General features: G+C 41.6%; 1 protein-coding gene across 4 annotated transcripts in view; it reads left to right on the top strand.

Moving 5' to 3' along the window:
- Positions 1 to 21,526, top strand: part of OSBPL8 (oxysterol binding protein like 8) — a 107,099-nt gene that overhangs the window by 39,960 nt on the left and 45,613 nt on the right. Inside the window, exons 2-4 of one of the 4 annotated variants that reach the window (XM_054173763.1) lie at positions 1,484 to 1,585; positions 8,095 to 8,131; positions 11,543 to 11,677. In XM_054173763.1, the coding sequence (XP_054029738.1) occupies positions 1,544 to 1,585; positions 8,095 to 8,131; positions 11,543 to 11,677 (214 nt within the window). In that variant the 5' untranslated portion in view covers positions 1,484 to 1,543. Of the gene's footprint in view, positions 1 to 1,481; positions 1,586 to 8,094; positions 8,132 to 11,539; positions 11,678 to 21,526 lie in introns of those variants that run through there. The other 3 variants (XM_054173762.1, XM_054173766.1, XM_054173765.1) reach the window with 3 other exon arrangements.

Genomic DNA, 21,526 nt, shown 5'->3' with positions numbered 1-21,526 from the left:
GCCTTATCCCTCTGTCCTCAGTAAATCTGTTCCTGCTTGAGTTGAAGCTATGGCTTGATGGCTAAGCACAATTGGGCTTCGCAATTCAAGGAAGACAGCAGTCTACTGGAGAGGGTCCAACAAAGAGCTTATGAGGATGATTAAGGGATGTGAACTTCTTCTATGAAGAAAGCCAGCGAGAACTGGGACTGTTTAGACTGGAGAAGAGAAGGCTGAGAGAGGATCTTATTGATATCTATAAATATCTGAGGGGTGGGTGTCAAGAGGTAGGGGCCAGGCTCATTTTTTCCATGGAGTTTTGTTTGATTCTTCTTGTCTCACTATTAGTGGAAATGGTAGCTTAAAAATATGTCAGCATCTCCATTCTATCCCTGCTCTTGCACAAGTGTTGGTTTAGCAACTGATTTGCAATTGGACTGCTTCCTGCTGCTTCACCCCACCCAAGACAACAAAAGGAAGGAAAAAAAAAAGTCTTTGGGCTAATTTTCTGATCGAACACATGTACTGGCTGGAGGCAAGGGCAGTGTGAGCATGGCTTTGTGCAGGGTGGGACCACAGAGTGCTCTCCTTGGGGTTTGAATGGCTTCTGATGTTTTGAACATGCCACCTTAACAGACTTCTCATCTGCTTGTGTCTTTTGCTGATGGGTGTCTTGGAGAGACGAGTAGAGTGATGTGGATCTTTGTAGGTATCCCAAGTTGACCTGCTTCCTTCTTGAATGGTGAAGGCTCATTTTTTCCATGGAGTTTTGTTTGATTCTTCTTGTCTCACTGATGTCTTCAACTATTAGTGGAAATGCTAAGGTTTGTCATAGCTTTCATTCTGTAGCAAAACCAAAAAAAGTAAATGGGAGATGTCTTGAGAGCAAGGTGTTGCTTTCTGGCTGTGGGTAATGACTACCAGCTGAGTGCCTGCTTTCCCACAGAGGGTGCTGCTTTGAACAAATTATTTCATTTCTGTGTCTCTGTTCCACAAAGCACAACATGACTATTTCCCGGAGTTATACTGAGGAAGCCAAACACTCTAGCTCCTCCAGAATAGCTTGTGTGTCCCCAAACAAGTTGCATGCATCCTGTGGGGTGGGAGTGGTATGTGGCTGGGGACTCTTGAACAGGGAGAAATACAGGGTAAAACCTAGAGGTTTCTTTCTTTCTTTTTATTTTCCTTTTTCTTTTCTTTCTTGTATTCTTCCAGCATAAATTTTTCTTTTTCTTCATAAAAAGTAAGTGCTTGCCTTTGTGGAGTAACTTTTGGTTTGGTCATTTTATTTGAAGCTATCATCTCCATTCCTAACCAGCTGATTTTTTTTTTTTTTTTTCCTAATGGGTAACATGCATGTTTTGCAAGGAACTGTGATATGCACAGTTTATTATAGGAGGCTGGTTACCCTCTTAGAAGGTAGAGAGTAGAGAGAGAGTGTAGCTTTTAAACATATTTCAACCACTGAAAATGAATATTTTTAATTTTTGTTTTCCCCTTTCAGGATCTCAAGTAGCAGGATGGAAGAACTCTGACAGAGAGACAGATAACAAACCCCTTCAGCATGGAGACCCTTCTGGTTGATGGGGAACTTGATAGAAATTCAGTGAGTACCTTAAATGTGGTTTCATGACTTTAGATGAACACAAACATGCTTCTGCAGGCAAAGGGTTAAATGAGTTCAATCTGTTCTAGTTTGGTTTGAATTGGTACTTTTCTAGTGACTGCATTTGGATGGCTCATTTGGCAGAAGTTAAACCCCCTTGTGTTCCATCTGGTGCTGGGTGCAGCTGAGTTTAACTTCTGATTGATGCCCAGTTGGACCTTTAATGTGACTAACTTTTACATTCTCAAGAACAGAATTGTAAGGAAAACTTAATCCAATCTAGAAGTTCCTGTTCACAACAGAGACACAGGAGTCTTGTAAATCTTCATTCGAGTAACAGGAGAGTCCACAGGATAATTTCTTGTGGGGTCTCTCAAAGTGCTGAAAGGCACAGCTGCCCTTTTATCCTAAATTCCCAGATGCAAATTTCCCTCTCCCTTTCCCCATTGGCTAAGGTACTCAGGATTTACAGTCTTTCCCCAAATGCCTACTACATGTCCCCCTTCACATGTAACCCCCCTGCATCACGCTTCCTATGCTCATTTAAACTAGGTTCTTCACTTCTCTGGGTGGAGAAATTAATATTCAGTAGTCTGTTAAGCCTGTGCTCTGTCCTAAACGTTCAGTGTCTGCTATCTTCAGACAGCCCCCTACTGATTTACAGCAAGATTCAAGGTAAGGCACTTAGCAAAGACCCTTTATGATTTACATACACATAGATAAGGTGAACTGTCTGGTTCCTCCTTTGCTATTCCAGCTTCCTCTTAGACAATTCTTCTTTTGTGAAGACACTACCTCCTTTTAATCCTATCATAATTAAGACTTAAAACGGAGCCAAGTGCCTAAAAGGGTTTATTAACAGGCTGCCAAATGGATACCATGGTGGTCGAGCAGTGATGACACAACAGAAGAGGGAGTGGGGCCAGGCGGGACGGCGGAGCTCTCAGGTGCACACCAGGGCAGGGAGGTGCAGGGCACGCAGGCAGGTTCAAGTCACCGGCACTTCACGAACAGGCAGGTACGGCAGGCACGCCGGAAAAGCAGGCGGTGGCCCCTCGTGGCAGGCGGTGGCCCCTCGTGGCAGGCCGTCCCCCGGTCCTTCTGTCATCTGACATCTCCCAAACAGCCCGACAGTCCCTCCAGGCAGCAGCAGGCAGTCCCTTCAAGCAGTCACACGCAGTCTCCAGGTAGTCTTCCAAGCTGCTCCCGGCAGTCTGCTAAGAAGCCTTCTCTCTTTCCACACCTTGCCGCCAAACAGTTGCCACCTGTCCTGATGGGTCAGCAGAGTGTGCCTAAGCCACCTCCATGGCTTTCAAGCCTGCCTGTCTCCGGAACTTAGAAACCTGCCCCCCAGGTGTTTCTGCCACCTTCACTGCCAGGGAGTTCCAGGGTCCTAACTCCCACCAGGGAGTCTCCTGACTTCAGAGGCCCTTATTTGACCCCAGGGGGCCAATGATGTTGAAATACATAGATTTTTTTTGGTCCCTTACAGAGTTATCATGTACTATCACCCATCATTTAATAGGTTCTCAGGAGGCTTGGTGTCTGAGAGTCCCTGAAAAAGGTATTCCTCAGTCTTGCTCTACTAGTTGGTAATGGGGACAAAAGGAAAACAAAGTATTTCTTAGCTGAATGAGGAGCAGGCAGGAAAATGATAATTTTATATTATCAGAGTAATTTCAGGTACAAGAGTTCATTATTTGTGCTGATTATAAAACTTCAGAAGTACTGGAAACAGCAGCATGCTTGTGCTTTCTGAGCACACTTTAAACCCAGGAAAGGCTCGTGGGTGCTATGACACTTGAGCATCGTCATAATGTTAAAATTATTTAAGAATTAACTTTTCCACGAGCTGTGTTATGTGGAAGCAGTCTTAATAGCTGCAGCAGGAAATTGTCTCTGAGTTTCCAAAGCTGCTTTCTGATACAGAACACTGCCTCCCAAAGGCAGTATGGGGTAATTTTTGTGTAACTCAGGGTAAAGCTCAACTTTTAACACCTCATTCAAGATAGCCAGCATGGCTTCACTGGGGTCAGGTCCTGCCTGGCCAGCCTAGAGGCTTTCTCTGATGAAGTGACTGTGTCAGTAGATAATGGTCATCCACTGAATGTGATCTATCTGGACTGCTGCAAGGTCTTTGACACAGTCCTCCACAATATCCTGCTCACCGAATTGGAGAGAGAGAGATTTGCTGGGTGGACTGCTCAGTGGATAAGGAGTTGGCTGGGCGATTGCATCCAGAGGGTGGTGCTCAATGGCTTGAAGTCCAGATAGAGAACAGTGACAGTGGTGTCCTTTAGAGGTCGCTACTGGGACCCGTGCTCTTTAATATTTTTATCCATGACATAATGAGATTGAATGCACCATCAGCAGTGTGCAGATGACACCAAGCTGAGTGGTGTTGTCAATATGCCAGAGGGACAGGATGGCATCTAGAGGGACCTGGACAAGCTGGAGAGGTGGCCCAGGTGAACTTCATGAGGTTCAACAAGAGCAAGTGCAGGGTTCTGCACCTGGGCTGGAGCAATCCTCACTATCAATACAGGCTGGGGGAGGAAGTGATAGAAAGCAGCCCTGAGAAAAAGGACTTGGGGATGCTGGTGGATGAGAAGCTGGACATGAGCAGACAGCTCTAGCTTTTACCAAAAGATGTATTTTTAAAATATGTAGCCTTTGACATAATTTGTACAGTCAGTCCTTGCTATTTAAATACATCAGCAGATGTAAAAGTATACTTGTAGTACAGAATAGAGGTCCTTTGTACTGATAAGCTTTGCAGGTTGGGTTAGTGGTCCTCAGCTGAAAGGTAACATGATTCATCTTGGTGATTTACATGTGGTAAGAAAGTGCTTCAGGAAAAGTCTATCTTCAGCAGGGTGAAAACTCTAACTTGGCTTTGAAGTGTGCATTTAAACTCTATTAAGAATTTAACTGTAGGTTTAGATTGTAAATCTAGTAAGTATGTCTAACAGACTTCTGTAGCATGAGATTCAGACATGCTAGCATGACAGGGACTTGCTGGAGAGAATCCAACAGAGAGCCGTAAGAATGATTAGGGGACATGAGCATCTTCCCTATGAAGAGACTGAGAGCCCTGGGGCTGTTTAGTCTGGAGAAGAGAAGGCTGAGAGGGATCTGATCAATGTCTATCAATATCTGAGGAGTGGGTGTCAAGTGGAGAAGGCCAAGCTCTTTTTGGTGGTGCACAGCAATAAGACGAGGAACAATGCATACAAACTTGAACAGAGAAAGTTTCACCTCAACATGAGGAGAAACTTTGCAGTGAGGGTGACAGAGCCCCGGAACATGCTGCCCAGAGAGGTTGTGGAGTCATCTTCTCTGGACATATTCAAAACCCACAGGGATGCTTTCTTGTGTGGACTACCCTGGGTGATCCTGCTCTAGCAGAGGGGTTGGGCTGGATGGTCTCTGGAGGTCACTTCCAACCTCTGATGTACTGTGATACATTTGTTTTGGTTTTGACTGTAATCTTTATCAGGATGAGGATTCTGTTTTATAAGACAAGTTGCAGATAACATTTGATGTTTAGTAGCATTTGATGCAAGCTTCATTTCTGAGAAATTAATGTCTAAAAATAGTATTTTTCAGAAGCACAGAGCTGCTTTATTATGAAAACAGAGTAATGGCTGCTGTTTCATGTGTTGTGATACATTGCTGGTTTTATTTCTTAGTCTTGATCTAAAGTTTCACTTGGAGGAGGGCTAGAGTTTGTTTTAGTAGTAAAATCTTTAACTAAAGGTGCCTCAGCAAAAGCTAAATCAATTGTGTTAAAGCACTTGTTCTGTAATCAGTAATCAAATACATGTGAAAATAAGGCTAGGTTGTGTTTCTGGAAGTAAGTGTACATTTCTCTTGATTTATTTTTTTGTGTATTTAGGAAAAAAAATTGTGGGAGGTGATGGACAGGAGTGCCCTGATGACATTCTTGTTAGAACACTGAAGTAGTAAAACTGTAATTTTTTTGTATGCTTAGGAATTTGAATGGCTGATCTGCAGTGATGTGAATTGCAGATGATAGAGATACAATATGTCACAGTATCACAGTACATTAGAGGTTGGAAGGGACCTCAAAAGATCTTTGGGCCCAACCCCCCCTGCCAAAGCAGGATCACTTAGGGTAGTCTGCACAGGAATGCATCCAGGTGGGTTTTGAAAGTCTCCAGAGGAGGAGACTCCACAACTTCTCTAGGCAGCCTGTTCCAGTGCTCCATCACCCTCGCTGTAAAGAAGTTTCTCCTGATGTTGAGGTGAAACCTTTTATGTTCAAGCTTGAACCTGTTGTTCCTTGTCTTATGACTGCACACCACCAAAAAGAGCTTGGCCCCCTCCACTTGACAGCCACCTGAGGTCCCTGGAACATAGAGAGGGCTTTCTGGATTAAACAGTTTAATTTCAGTATCTTAACATCCTGCATCAGTATTATGCAGTATAGATTCTGCATACAATACACAGGCCCAAATGGCTCTGTCGAAGAGAAGGGGCTGACCAGCAGTGAAGGCAGCTTGATGTGTAAACAGCATGTCTGTTGGAAAAGATCAGGGACAGAGTTAGACAGGCTTGTGTTTCAGCCTCTGGCGCAGGAGCTGTTTGTACCAGTTCACAGGATTAACCATGCAGTGCTAAAATATTTACGTAAGAAGCCCCTGCACCATCTCGGGTGACGGGCTGCCCTGCTCTCTGGTGTCATGTTGTGTCTTGGTCAAGGCTGCTTGAGAGGCAGGCAGGCAGACGGGACCTGCTGAGGTGCCTCTGCACTTGTCTTTCTTCAGCGTGTAAGTATGCACTGTGAGTGAACATGCTGTCCAAACCTCAGAAACTTCTGATCCTACATGCCTGTTAAGAATCTATTTTTACAGTTCTCCTCTTGCTTTCCAGCTTTCAGTGTGGAATAAAGCAGACCAGTGCTGAATCATGGTGTTCTTAGTCCTTCACTGAGTAGCTGGAGCTCTGCAGTTATTGCAGACTCCTGTATCTTGTTCTCTCATCAGGAGTTTTTCTCTTGAGTCTAAACCAGTGTAGGGCAATACAGTTTCAGTCAGAATCTAAATAATTTCCTAGTCTGCAGTATGTTACCTGTACATTAAAATTGAAAAGCTTTGTCTTGAAAGCCATTGGATTTTTGAATGCGTTTCATGTACTAGTGCCTCAACCTCTCTCTTCAGTTCCTTAGCACTGTTTCACTCTTTGACCTAAATTTAGTCTCTGACAGGGACAGAAAGTTGCTTATGAAATGCACTTCCAGTTTATTTCATCTTCTCTTGTCTAACCAAGTCTTTTTCCAGAAAGAGCAAAATTATGAAAGAAGGGTTCCCTTCAACTTCCCAATAATGAACACTGCAATTGCAGTGCTTCACATTGGCACATTGCACTGTCAAAGTAACACCCCAGGCAGCTTTGAGGGATAAAAATCTGTGTTTTGAGATTAGGAGTATAATATAGGACCTGTTGAGATTATTATTATTATGTTTTTAATATTTCCTCCTGTTTAGTCCTGATAACCAAGTGGCAAAATTGAGTCCTCTTTAAAGCAGGACAAGGATTTCTCTCCTTTGTGGAGCATAACTTTTTTTTGGGGGGGGATATAGAAGATAAAGCAGTTATTTTATTTTTAAGGAAGGAATGTTCATGCTGATTAGCATCTTTTTTTCACCTTTTTCTGTTACTTGTGGATTTATAATATAGTAAATACTTTTAACACATCAGTGGAACTTATCTGTCCACAGCTGAGCGCAGTGGCCTTGGGTAGCGATGGTTTATGAAAGCTTCCAGATGAAATGTCAGAAAGGACTAGAGGCTATTGCTCTGTAATCCCTTTCCTGTAATGCCTGTATTTGATGTGTGCAGTTGCACAGAGAATGATACTCATTTTTTATACTATTTGATTCTTTGGAAATGCCCTGCTATAAAATGTCTTCTCAAATGTTAAACTGCCCAGCTTGTCGTGCATTGTAAGCAATTTAAAATGTTACCCATGTCTGTACATGAACTGAGTCTGTGTCTTTTAAGTTCATGTTTGTATGTGGAAGCAGTTAGGCTTGGATCTGGGACATTACTGATGGCTTAAAAGTGCAATAGTTTTGGAAACAAATGTGTTACTTCAGCTTTCTTCAGAGCTTTAGTCTCCTGAAAATACATTGCAGCTAAAAATGTCTTGCTATATTGTGTATCAGTTTGTACGAGCACTAGATTGCTGATGGAGCTTCCACTCAGAACTAGCAGTTGGATCAGTTGCTGTTTACTAACCATACACAATGATGGCTTCTAATAATGGCTGCTCTAGAAACATGTCAGTTTTGTTGCTTCAGCTTCACTGAACTGTTAAGTCTCTTGGAAGTCTGCCCTTTGGTATTGAGGTGCATGTTATATTTTAGCTGAGAACTAACACGGTTTTCATTGTCCTTCTTTTCTCCTGCTGCTGCTTTTGTGCACTTGCTTCTTCCTGGCCTGGATTTTTGTGTTTGCTGTTCTTCAATTGTATGTGTATGCAGCATCATGGTGATAACAGAGACTCTCATGGACCATCAAGTAAGTGACTGTCATCCCTTACAGTTTGTTTGCCCATATCTTCACAATAGTTATAATATATCTTTGCACACAGCCTGCTGGACTAAATACTAGATTGTGGGGGCGGGGGTTGTGTAATAATTGAGAAGCTGAAGTATAATGAAAATTTACTGTTGGAGAAGTATTTGACCTGGCATATTACTTACCTAAATGTTTTCCTGTAGTAACTTTTTTGTGGGGGGAAAACTTTATTCTTCATGTTTTCCAGTTGTGGCTTGAAAAAAACAAAAACAAACAAACAAAACCAACCCAAACTCACTCAATCCTTTAAAATACTTACCTGAAAGAGAAGAAAATATTTCAGTTTCAAATTAAACCTACAAATGTTATTGTAGTACAGATAACGAAGCCGTGAAATAATGGCTCAGAAAGAGTTTTGTTTTTGAGCTTGTTTATAGTGCTGTGTTGTTCCTGCAATTTCAATAAATTAAACACATGTTCATTTCTGAAAATACAATAGTATAATATTCAAATGAAGACTGAGGCATAGGAAGTTCCATGAAACAGGAGGGAGAATTATTTCCCTGTGAGTGTGACAGAACACTGGAACAGGCTGCCCAGGGGTGTTGCGGAGTCTCCCTCTCTGGAGACACTCAACACCTGCCTGGATGTGTTTCTGTGTGATCTGGTATAGGTGATCCTGCTCTGGCACGGGGGTTGGACTAGATGATCTCTTAAGGTCCTTTCCGGCCCCTAACATTCTGTGATCTAGCATGGGGATAGGAAGAACTTCATTGTGTGTATATTTTTGCATGCATGCAGCCAAAGACTTATTAGTGCCATTGGCTCAGGGGCATTAGTGTGAGCGTATGATTGGCAGAATAATTTTGTGTGGGATTAAGAATTTGCATATGAAGGGAAGGAAGAGAAGGGTGCAGGCACAAATTTTTCTCAGTGAGAAGTCTTTGGAGAAACAATGGTCTTAGCTGACAGTACTTATTATAGGCATTAAAAAATAATGCAGGAGTGAATTATAATAAAACTCTTCCTCTAGCTGATGTTGCTATTTTCAAGAGTGTAGGCACTTTCACATGCTCCTTGTAGAGACAGAACTGGGAATCTGCCACTTCATACATGCTTTTTTCCTCCCCTAGCTTTATCTGATGAAATAAATTGGTTTCAAAGACCAAATTCTGATGTGTGATCTTAGTGAAAAACTATATTAGTAATTTGATGGCCAGTATGAGGAATTTGACCCAAGTATGTATTACCATCTCTGGTAATTATGTTGGTATTGAAATATGCCCTCCAGAGAGTTGTGAGGAGGCTTTGATGTTTGCTAATTTGTTTCTTCTCTAAAATAACCCTCTGCTCATCTTCAAGGATGTAGATTATATGAGTTTAAACTTACTCAAGTAAAGGAAGGAATGAATGGGGGTCATCTTTCTTTTGGATGTGTACTCTGAAGCCTGAGTGAAAGTCTAAAAATAAATTGCCACTTTGTGGCCTTTGAGTGAGAGGAATGGTTGGTAAAGCTGTTGTATGACTTGTTGGACATGTTGAGCATATGCCTGCAGTGTCTCAACTGTCCTCCTCATAAATTTCTTCTCTGTCTAATCTAAATCTGTTCTCTTTCAGTTTAAAACCATTGCTCCTTGCCCAGTCACTGCAAGCCTTGGCAAAAAGTCTTCATCTTTCTTTATAAGCCTTCTCTGTCTATTGTAAGGATGCAATAAGATCTCCCCAGAGCCTTCTCCAAGCTGAATAACCCCAACTCTTTCACACTTTTTTAATATGAGAGGTCTTGCAGCCTCTGATCATTTCCACAGATGTTCCCCAGGAACATTTAAAAAACCACAAACCAACCAACCAAACCCAAAAAAACTGCAAAACACACACACAAAACTCATCCAAACCCAACCAAACACCCTCCCTCCTCCTATATTTTGGACGAAAACTCACTAAAAGTGTGAGGGCTTTGAAGAAACTGAGTGTGGTTTTTTTTAGGTGCACTGCAAGTACCTGAGGACTCGAGTCCTAAACTGTGAATTTCAGTTTGTTACTTTGGGCAACTAAGAGAACATAAAATTGCTTTGGTTGGAAAAGATTTTCAAAAGCTCATTGGGTCCAACCATTGTCTCATTCTGCCAAGTCTAGTGCTAAACCATATCCCTTAGCACCTCTTCCATGCATCACATTTGACTAGGAGCATGTTTTACTCATTCTTGCTGAGTTTTGTTTCACAAGTAAGTAAGGTTACAAGAGTAAATGGGCATTGCTCTCTTTCAGGATCTCTTAGTTTTATTCTGTAAATGTAATGAAATTCCAGGATAAAATGATTTCACACTTCAGATAAGTTAAAAATTAGCTGTAGGATTTTTCAGACATAGTTAGTAATGGATGGTTCAAGTATCTACCATGCTTTTTTTATATTGTTTATACATTCAGTTCATCAGAAGATACATGGAGCCACCAAGGAGCCTATACAAGTTGCTGAGCTATTTATTAGTATGTACTAATAATGTATTTTGTTGGGGTTTTTTTCCCATGCTGCCTTGTGTTTATTCTAGGCTTTACTGGGAAAAAAAAAAGTTTTAATGGCTCTAATATTGGTAGTGATAAAGCTCTGTACTTTGCAGCATCCATTCAGAATATGGAGCTTGCTTGTTTTGACTGCATCATGTGATGAACGTCAAAAAAAAAAAAATTAGGAAAAACTTGGGAACTCCTCAAATGAGCAAAGTTGTAAGTTCCAATCTTTTAGGCAGGCTTTTCCCCCTCTGCTTCCAGAGACAGGTGCTATCTAAACAGCCATTCTTCCACTGTGGAAAAAATGGTGCAGTTTTGTTGTGTGCAGCTTAAGGAAATGTGTAGACACAATAAACAGGATGGCTGTCCAGGCCATCTGATGGATAGCTAGATCATGTTAGACAAGTCTTTCAGACTGATAAGGGCAAAGTAACTCTTCTGCTTTAAGCCTTTGCCTCAACAGAGACTACATATGGTCTCTAACAGTCTTGTTTCTTGTGGTGTATGCACATGAATCTTAGCTTTCTGGCACATTGGCAAAGCTTGATCTGGCAAGACATCTCCTGGGCTGGCTGTGTTGTGGTTAGTTAAATCAAGAACTATCACAAAAGTGGTGAAGAAAGCAGGATTTCAGAAATTAATTAACTCAGTCTGTACGTGTGTTCAGCCTTTCCTACCTTCTCCTAGTTTTTATTTTCTGCTCCATGTCTTAGACCAATCTTGTTTACTTCTTTCTGCCATCCCTTCCAAATTAAATCTCTGGTTTCAAATCTTTGTTTTCTAGAATGAAAAATTTCATGTGACAGCATTTAAAATAAGTTTTGTGAATAGTAGTGAAGTTGCTAATAGACATCTAGGCACGAGCATGTAATGAATGAGCATTCATATTTTGTGTTTCAGCAGTGGTAACAAACAGTGATGAATCACAGATTTTAACTCCAGGAAAAATGAGCCAGCGACAGGGAAAAGAAGCCTATTCTACTCCAACCAAAGAGTTACTCCAGCCATGTCTCAGCCCAGGAACTGCCCATAGCCATGGTAAGACAATGCTATTTTTACAGATGTTTTAAAGAACTTAAATCCTGACATTTAATTATCCCAAATTTTAGTTCAAAACCACTGCCTTTCACAATAAAGAGGTAAGGAAGAAAGTACATTGAAATACTGTGTGCAGGTTTTGATAGCCTTATTTGTTGGTCTGAGACAGAGGAAAAAATGTATCATGTGGTGCATTAGAGCATGCTATGATTTTTGGGAGAGCAGTCCATGTGGTGGTGAATCACAGAATCAACCAGGTTGGAAAAGACCTTCAAGATCAAGCCCAGCCTATCACCCAACACCATCTAATCAACTCAACCATGGCACTAAGTGCTTCATCGTATCTGTTTTTAAACACTTCCAGGGATGGTGACTCCACCACCCCTCTTTCTGGGAAGAATTTCTTCTTAGCATCCAGCCTAAACCTTTTCTGGCACAGCTTGACTGAGTCGTCTCATTCTGTCATTGGTTGCCTGGGAGAAGAGACCAACCCCCACCTGGCTACATCATCTCTTCAAGTAGTTGTCTACATTAAGGTCTCCCCTGAAACTCCTGTTCTCCAGGCTAAACACCCCCAGATCCCTCAGCCTATCCTCATAGGGTTTGTGCTCCAGATCCCTCACCAGCCTTGTTTCCCTTCTCTGGACATGTTCCAGCATCTCAACATCTTTCTTGAATTGAGGAGCCCAGAACTGGACACAGTACTCAAGGTGTGGCCTAACCAGTGCAGAGTACAGGGGCACAATGCCTTCCCTGCTTCTGCCGACCACACTATTCCTGATCCAGGCTAGGATGCCATTGGCTTTCTTGGCCACATGGGCACACTGCTGGCTCATGTTCAGCTGCTGTCAACCAATATCCACCGCTCTCTTTCTGCCTGACCACTCTCTGTGTGTAGTTGTAGTCATGTCTCAGGTATTTGAGTTGTGTCTTTACTCAGCAGTGTTATGATACACCACCTAAGACTAGAACTTTTGTGTAATGATCATTTAACAATTCTACTGAAAGATCCTTCCCTTTAGGAAAGGGGCAGGGCTGGGGAGGAGGGGAGGAAATCTCAGGACTGTTTTTTGCCACCTTTCAAATAGTCTGCTCTGCCTTGATATACCTGTTTAAAACAGACTCTCAGTGGACCCATACTCTCAGTGGACCCATGTGAAGGCATGTGATTGGATGCAAAGTGAAGTTCATCAGCAGACCTGATACAGTCTGTTTTTTTTTTTAAAAAAGGCAACACCAAAACCCAGCAATATTTGCTCTCTGTATTTATTTGCTTTTGAAACAACTCGTGTTGCCTTACTGCCTAGGTTATCATTAGTCATCTTCGTTACAGTACGTTCAGTTGCTAGTGAAAACTTCAGACTTCTCAAATTAATCTCCTTGGCAGCCATGCTACTCATCTATACTTCCTTTAATTCTTGCTTTCAGGAGTGCTCTTGATTGGGTTTTGTGTGAGCCTCCCAAATTCCCTTACTTTGCTCTATCTCAGTAATTATATTAGCCTGACATTCATAAAGGCAGTTTGTCGGGTACTTGAGTTGTGTTCCTGTTTTTCCATTCATTACCATTCAGATAAAAAGACGGGGGCGGAAAAAACCCAAAAGCTTTGAAACTGAAGGTAGGTGTTTCTGTGTTGAATTTGGTAGTCTATTTGAGAATTATTATGGAAGTATTTTCAGTGCTACCCACTGCTAGCTCTGATACATTTTCTAAAGAGAACATCAGTTCATATTCTCTCTTGCATTGTGCTGGTCTGGAATTACTTTCTGTAGAACATACATATATAACTTCTTAGTGATTTTTTTACTATGATGAAAGAAAATTTTGACTATTGTAGTTAAGTCTGTCTTCAAATGCTCCTATCCCAACTAATTTATGAAGTCAAACTGTTGAGCTTTTTTGAGGGCTTTCACTCATTTGAACGTCATTAAAACAGGATTGAAAAGCACTATGACTTGATTGTGCTATGTCAGACTGCAGGTATTGTATCCTCTCTGGTTTTCCTCTGATTATTTCAGGGCTTATACAAGTGATTTTTAAGCTTGTTAAATGTGTCTGTCTTTTTTTAGCATCAGTCATCACTGACTTAGTCTTCCAGGAGTGCTACTATTAAAGTGTTTCATGAACCAATAAATTTGGCTTGGAGTCAGTTTCAGTAGTGAAAAGTTATGATGTAGGCTAGGCTCCAGTAACCTTTAATGTGCTAACTTCTAGGCTATCTGCAGCTTGGGAGGTGTGGGTTTGAATTTTATGGAGGTGGTTGACCCATGTTTAGGAGTTGAGTGGTTATTCTGTGGTGGTTGCTCCTAAAGGGAAATTACAGTGCTGGTGAAAATGCAAGCTTGTTAGATAAGGGAAAAAGAATGCTGGGCAAGCCTGAAAAATAAAAGGAAGAACAGATTTTAAAGTTACAGTGTACTCAAGGCTGATTGTTGTAACTGAAATCCAGTTAACAAAGCTCTGTACAATATACCTGTGGCATTGTATAAGGAGAATGTGCAGAAATCTAGGAAATGTTTTGAAGCGGTACCTGAAGGTATTTACAATGAACGAAGTGGAGATTCTCTTAGTTGCTGGCACCTGAATGCATCCTTAGGAGATGGGTAATGTAAATAAACAATTCAAAAGCATGTCTGGCACAAGACAAGAAAATCAAACCACAAAAATGTATGATACAATCTATTAAAAACTGACTAAACATATATAAAGGAACTTGGCTTTTTCCATTGACAGTTGGATGCTGTTGGGTGCTGTTTGGCCACCATTATGTAAGTTTGTTTCCCGCTGCCTGAACAAAAGAGCCTGTGTGGCAAAGCAAGTTTTGTATAGAGCTTGTGGCTAAAAATAAACTAGTTGGAATGAAACAAAAAAAACCCTGTGAAGAGGCAGTCTTTGGAGCAGCCAGCACTTTGGTGTTAGTGGGGAAGTACCACCATGTGTGCTGGATTCTTTGGCAGACTGGGGAGAGGCATGCACTTAAAATTTGGTGAAACAAGCTTCATTTGTCTTCTGCTTGTATTTTAATTACAGATATTAATTGGATTAAAAATAGATGTCAGTTTGAGTCTTAATATGAGGAAGGAGAGGAGGTCAATGTCTAACATCTGTTTGGGTATTGGCTTCCTATTTGGAGGCATAGTGACATGTACCGTGTCATTATGAAGCCGTAAGTGGTATGTAATTTATTTTAAATGCTTCTATGTGTAAATACTGGGTTCTAACTTACACAACTAGCTCTATATTTCAGAAAGCTTACATTTCCCTGTACTTTGTTTCTTAGTTTAAAATATGACTACTTTCCTTATTGCTTCTTTCACTCCTTGTGGTGGTTTGGCCCTGGCTGGGGGCCAGATGCCTGCCAAAGACACTCTATCACGCCCCTTCTTAGAGGGGACAGGGGAGAGGGAAAGTAGAACTTAAGGCACATAATCAAGATAGAAGCAATTGAATGGGATGTAAAGCCAAAGTGAAGACTGCGTGCAGGAGCAAGAGCAAACAAAGATGTTACTCTCTGCTTCCCCTCAGCAGGTGATGTTTGGCTGCTCTGCAGGAAGCAGGCTTTCAATACATGCTGCTCCAGAGGACAGACACCAGCAACAAATGTACCCATGATTTCTTCTTTGACTTGGCTTTTCTCTCTGAGCTGACCTGTTATGGCATGGAGCACCCCTTTGGTCAGTTTGGGTCAGCTGCCTCAGCTGTGTCCCCAAGGTCTGGCCTCTCCTCAGCCTGCTGCTGCAGGGGAGATGCTGGAAAGGCACAGCTTGGGTGCTTGGCTTGGTGGTAGCCAAAACACTACTGTGTTAACCAACACTCAGCTACAGCACTGCAAAACACAGTGCTAGAAAGATGCTCTGTGCAGAATTTACTCCAGTTCTGCCAAACCAAATACTCTTCTGTGAGATGGAACTTAGTATAGCATGTGAGCCAGAGTTAGGGGTCTTCTTTTTAGGACTCCAGTACAGATCTGTTCTTTGAGTGTAGAATACAGCTTGATCTGGCAGCGCTGTGTGGTGACTGTTCAACAGAAGCCTGTTTACACTGTCATTGTTCTGCATAATGTTTGCAGGAGGAATTTGTACTTTCTGATTTTTGCCTGGTGTTTTAAAATTTCAAGATATGCTGCTGTTTGTTCAGAGGCTAAAGACTAGTTTGTCTTACAGGCTACAGACTGGCCTTTAAAGGTGCAGAGGCCAGACTTCCTTCCATAGAAAGCCTTAGCAAGCATGTTTAACAAAAAAGTTTTTGAAAAAACCTGATGGTGTGAATTATGCTTGCTTATGCTCACCAGTTTAAGTAGCCACTTCAGATATTTAATGCTGACAGCCTACCTCAGCTGTGTATAGCATGGGTTCTGACATATTGTGGTCGTTTGAGGCTGTGCCTTTAAGAACAAGCAGCGCTGGGACACACTGGCTAAATGTTTTCGGTACTAGAACCAAAACATTCTGATATTCTAAACGAATTTCATTGGTTGATAAACAAAAATGCAGCTTTAGATTGTGAAGCAATTGGAATTTTTTTTTCCTCAGTTCAGTTCGGTTTGGGGAGTTGGGGGGAGTGTGGGTTTCAGCCTGTTCTCCCTGCCTGCTTCTTCTGCGAACTGCTGGAGTTGGCCTTCAGATAAGCAAACACTAATCCTGCATGGGCTTTTGAAGCTTACTAACAACTCTTTTCCTTAGTAACTTGCCTTTCTTTCTCTCTAACCCCTTTTTGGGGAAAAAGGGGGGGGGGGGGAGAGGGGGTTCCAAGGAGGGGATCCCTCCCTCGGGGAGGGATTTTTGTTGTGTTATTTCTCTTTGCTGTATATTTCTGTGTATATATTGTAAATACCTGTATATATTGTGTTATATATAACCTGCTTTCCATATATGCTTGTAAATATATAGCTTGCTCTTCAACTAGGCTAGTTGTGGTTTCTTACTCTGTGGAGGAGGGAGAGCTAAGCCCTCTCTCAACCTACCACACATATACTTGTCATTTTAATTATTTGGGATTTAATTTATTTCTACCTTGCCTCTCACTAGTTAGAGAGTCAGAATAAGTCAATCCTGATCATAACACTGCAGTTACAATCGGTTCTATAAAATAAATGTGTTGAGCCTCAAATGTCAGTGAAGAGAATAGGAAAATACTAAAATCCAAGTGCCATCTAGCACAAGAGCTCGTAACACTTGAGGCTCCAGAGATGTCAAACCTAAAAGCTAGGGGTTTTGCATCCAAGAAAGCATTCAGTAAAGGTACAAAGTTAACTTGACAACCTTTAATGTTCTTTGTGGTGCCACCATTTCTAGAAAACCATCAATTGAACTTTTTGTGGGATCCTTAACCTCAACTGCACAAAGGAAAGCTTTCTGATTGTGGAACTTCTCAGCATCTTAACTGAGGAACCACTTGTGAAAGTGGCCTTGAGCCAGCTCCACATTGAGCTGATCTTGAAAACTTTTACTGTTTTTTCTTTGCTTTTCATTGTATATGTTTCAAAAGCAGTTTCTAGACTTTCCCTGAATAGCTCACTCAAATGGAGTCTGAAACAATCAAATGTTGCAGCCACTGTTCTGAGGGCAGCTGCTGGCTGTGTGCAGAGTGTAGGATTCCTTAGCTGACCAATTGCTTAGCACACTGCCTAGAGCAAAACAGTAACATTCCATGGGTGCCAAGAACCACATCCTCCCGTTGGCACCTTTGAATTGGAACATGCTACAGAAGCCACCTCCTTGACATGATGGCACCTCTCATTGGGAAAAGATTTTAGCTTATAGATGTGGTCGGGTTTTATTGGTTAAGTGATTGATAACAAAGAGAATAAAAACAGTCAGTTCAAGCTAAAATGGAGTTTGGGGGGTTCAGGGCTGCTAAGGACTTCTGCTTCTGTTAGCTACTTCTGGCTCAGGCTTCTGTGTAGGGATGCTGCTAGGGATATGCTTAGGACTTCTGTTAGCTGCTGCATCTGTTAAGGGCTTCCAGGACTACTTCTGTTAAGGACACTCTAAGACTCTGTAATGCTGGGGAATTCTACAATGCTGTAATAAAGGACTTCTGGGAGGAATTCTGAGATTCCCTGCATTTCTGGAATCTTGTTATATGACCACAAGGTTCGTGCACCATTAGTAACCCAGTGGCACCCGAACTGTAGGAACATCAATCAAACGGTGATAAAGGTTTGCAAGATCAACCTTTCTGAAAGAAATCTTACTTTTTCCCACCTACAGTCATCAGTTCTAACTTTTGAAGTTTAATTGTCCTTTTGTAACTTCTGCCAAGTTAGATCAGTCTCAAACTTGTCAATCATAAAATGGTTTGGGTTGGAAGGGACCTCCAAAGTTCATGTAGTCCAAGCGTCTCTGCAGTCAGCAGTGGCATCCTCAACTGGATCAGATTGTCCACAGCCTTGTTGAGTCTCACCTTGAGTATCTCAGGAATGGGGCCACAACTACCTCCCTGGGCAACCTGTTCCAGTGTTCCATCAACCTCATGGTAAAGAGTTTCCTTCTAGCATCCAATCTAAATCTGCTCTTCTCTAGTTTGAAGCCATTGCTCCTTGTCACTGCAGGCCTTTGTAAACAGTGTCTCTCCATTCTTCTTGTAGCCCCCTTCAGGTACTGGAAAGCTGCTATTAGGTCTCCTCAGAGCCTTCTCTTTTGCAGGCTGAACAGCCCCAGCTGTCTTCATTGCAGAGGTTTTCCAACCTCTTGATCATTTTTGTGGCCAGTGCTGTGTATTGCACGTTACTGCTGCCTTCTGGTTCAGATCATTGTTGGTTTTCTTCCACCTTGCCTACTAGGCAATGAAACCTTGCTCACTGTCTGTGCCTTGAACATACTAAATGGCCATACTGCTGCTTTGCTAAATATTTTATTTAGAATTGTCAGACTTGGAACTGGACCTGAATAATTCAGTAGGCTTTTGATGGAAACTTTAATAGGTTTGGGGAGTTAGTTCCTGCTGTAAAGCCTTTCTTTTGTGCCATAGTGTCTTTTTAGACTCTCTAGTGAGCTGGTGTGGCCTTGCTAACTCACCATGATGTTTTTTTCTGAATTTTTTTTTTTTCTTTAAGTGTAGTGCATAGAGATTTTAGGACAGCTAAAATATCCTCTAGTTCTAGCTGTTGATACATAGATTGAACTGCATCAATTTAGCTCATTTTCTGTTTGCATTCTGTAGTTGAAAATATTATCAAGCATTAATTGGCAAACTACTAAACCTTCATCTAGCTTATTTTGGGGTTTTTACTGATTTTTAGGTGTTGTTTTTTTAAATCTACCTACATGTGGCATTACAGGTAAAAAATGAACACAGAAAATATAGAGTCCAAGACTGTGTTTTCAGAAGCTGTAGAGCTGCACTCTGCTTGTTGGTCTAAGTTGTTTATTTTGTTACACAAATAATCTCTGGTAAATGGGATTCTTGTGAATATTGAGTGAACAAGATTGAATCAGGACACTGCTTCATTGATTTGATAAAATAGATTTATGTAGCTATAGTAATCACTTAATATGTATGAAAAAATTCCTAAGTCTCCTTAGAGATTTCAGTATTTTCTAACACAAAAATATGCAGTTAAAACCTTTTTGATTTGTGTTTTACTTTTTCTGAAAACATCATAAATGCTTAAATAAGCTGTACTGGTAGTAAAGAGAGAAATCTAGTTAAAGTGGAACCTCCTGTGCTGTAGTCTATACCCATTGTTACTTGTCCTATCACAAGGTGCAACTGAGCAGAGCCTGTCCCTTCCCTCTTGACACCCAGCCCTCAGATATTTATAAACATTTATTAAATCCCCACTCAGTCTTCTCCAGACTAAAAAGTCCCAGGGCTCTCAGCCTCTTCTCATAGGGCATATAGCTCCAGTCCCCTAACCATCCTGGTATTAAATGTCTAACATCCTGGATTAAATGAGTAAAGAATGTGCTAGGATTTTAATCCATAGGGCACTGCATTTGGGGAGAAAATATAAACTTTTTTTCCACGTGAGAGAAGATGGAGAGAGAAAAATGGATGGTTTTAAGCAGTAGGTCCTAAAAGAACACTTACTACCCACTGGAGGGATGAGCTGACTCTGGAGCCACAATGACTAAAAAAGCACAAGACCTGGATGTTACTATCCACCTGAGGCAGCTAACAGCTTTTAAAAAACTTTGCTTCAGGTGTTTGGCTTAATTCACAGCAGCAGCATGGTTTTTTTGATCAGGCAGTAATAAATGTTTGCAGCTCCAGATTCTCATCATCCTTCTGGCCTGCTCATGGTGAGTATTCAAGAAATGCTGGAGGCACAACATGCATGTCTTTTTACCACCTCTCAGGGGAAGACAGATTTCTGCAGTCAAGTGGAAGGAAAGGTGCAGCCCCCATGTCAGTGAACTCAAAGCCTTTTCTCTTCCTGAGATGGGCACTTAGCTTTAGTACTTTGGCCAGATTTCTTTCAAGATGTCAGTTAGAGGCTTGTTTGTTCATGTGGGGAGTGCAAGACTGAAGCCACAGTGGAGAGGTGCCTTGGAGCTGGAGAGAAAAATCCTGCATGCCCATGATACAGCAGATGCTGAGCGCAGAGGAGGCTCTAACTTCTACAATACCAGTATTACTTAACTGCCAGCTTCTGCTGTGCTTTCAACTAGCTCTTTCAGTGTGTTAATATTTCTTTCTGATAATATTTCCTTCTGATAATACCATTGTATTTGGCTTTGTCTCATTCCAAATCAAGCTTTACCTGGGCAGTTGTGTTATATCTGTTTGACAATGATTTCTGTTTTTCTACTCATTTCCTTTGACTTTACTCTGTGCATCCAGGCAGAATAGATTACTGAAGTTGGGCACTTGCTCTGCAGAATAAATATGTCTAATGTCTTGGAAAAATGTTAGCACTCTCCTGGTGCATGGAGATTCTGTCTAAAACCTTGTGAGGTCTTGCTGTGTTCTTAGGAGGTGTTTTGAATTTGTCTTACCTTATTTTTTGATGCTGGGTATTTTGTAAAACAGTGGATAAAACCTGCACAGACTGGTGGTTCTCTAGGTAATTCTGGGTCAATACCTGTTGTACTGATGCAGGGACCTGACCCCAGGGACACTTCTAAGTTTTGTCATGGTGCCTATCTCATGGAGATGAAGCTTTGGTTCCGCAAAATGCGCAGCTTGTTTGGAACAGCTTTAGTGACGTTTTGTCTCCAATGGGATGTAAGGTAGGTTCTGGTCATAGAAATTAAGGAAGGAGTTTGAGCCCCTAAATAATCTACTCAGAACTTGTATTCCCAGACAGAATTCCTTGTGAAATATTTTAAACTCTGTGTGTGGTTAGTCTCTTGATGCCATTATCCTGACCTCCTTCTTTCTTACTGTAATGTGTACTCTGGCACATTCGTCTCTGTGTTTATTAAAACTGTGCCATTTCTGAAATGCTACTCCACCCTTTATTTGTGGCTTTGGTAAATTGCATGTATGCCTTGTTCTGTGGGTTACAGCTTTATGAAAGCATGGGGCTGGGTTTGAAAGGCACAGCAGGACTATTACTGTGAAGCTTTTTAAGCAAGTTCTTTCTCCATGACAATTTCTGCAGAACTGGCCTACTTGGACTTGAACTGTGACCTTGAGAATTTAATAAAGGCTAAGATGAATGCTGTTGAAACCCTAGCAGTGAGCAAGCCTGTTTACTTGGGGTGGGAGGAGCTGAGCAGGAGTGTTAGCTAGTGAGGAGGTGCAGCCAAGTAGGGTTTGCCAGCAGGGTACTGGCTGCCTTGCTGTTCATTCATAACGACTCTCAGGTGTGCTGCTGAAATTACTCCTCAGCTAAAGTGCACTCAATTTGGAAATACTAGAGACTAGAAGACTTTTTTTGGTGGAAGAAATTTGCCACTG

This window comes from Dryobates pubescens, chromosome 27 (assembly GCF_014839835.1).
Source record: "Dryobates pubescens isolate bDryPub1 chromosome 27, bDryPub1.pri, whole genome shotgun sequence".
NCBI classification, from domain to species: Eukaryota; Metazoa; Chordata; class Aves; order Piciformes; family Picidae; genus Dryobates; species Dryobates pubescens.
The sequence above is the reverse complement of the archived record's forward strand: the minus strand, read 5'-3'. Positions and strand labels throughout refer to the sequence as shown.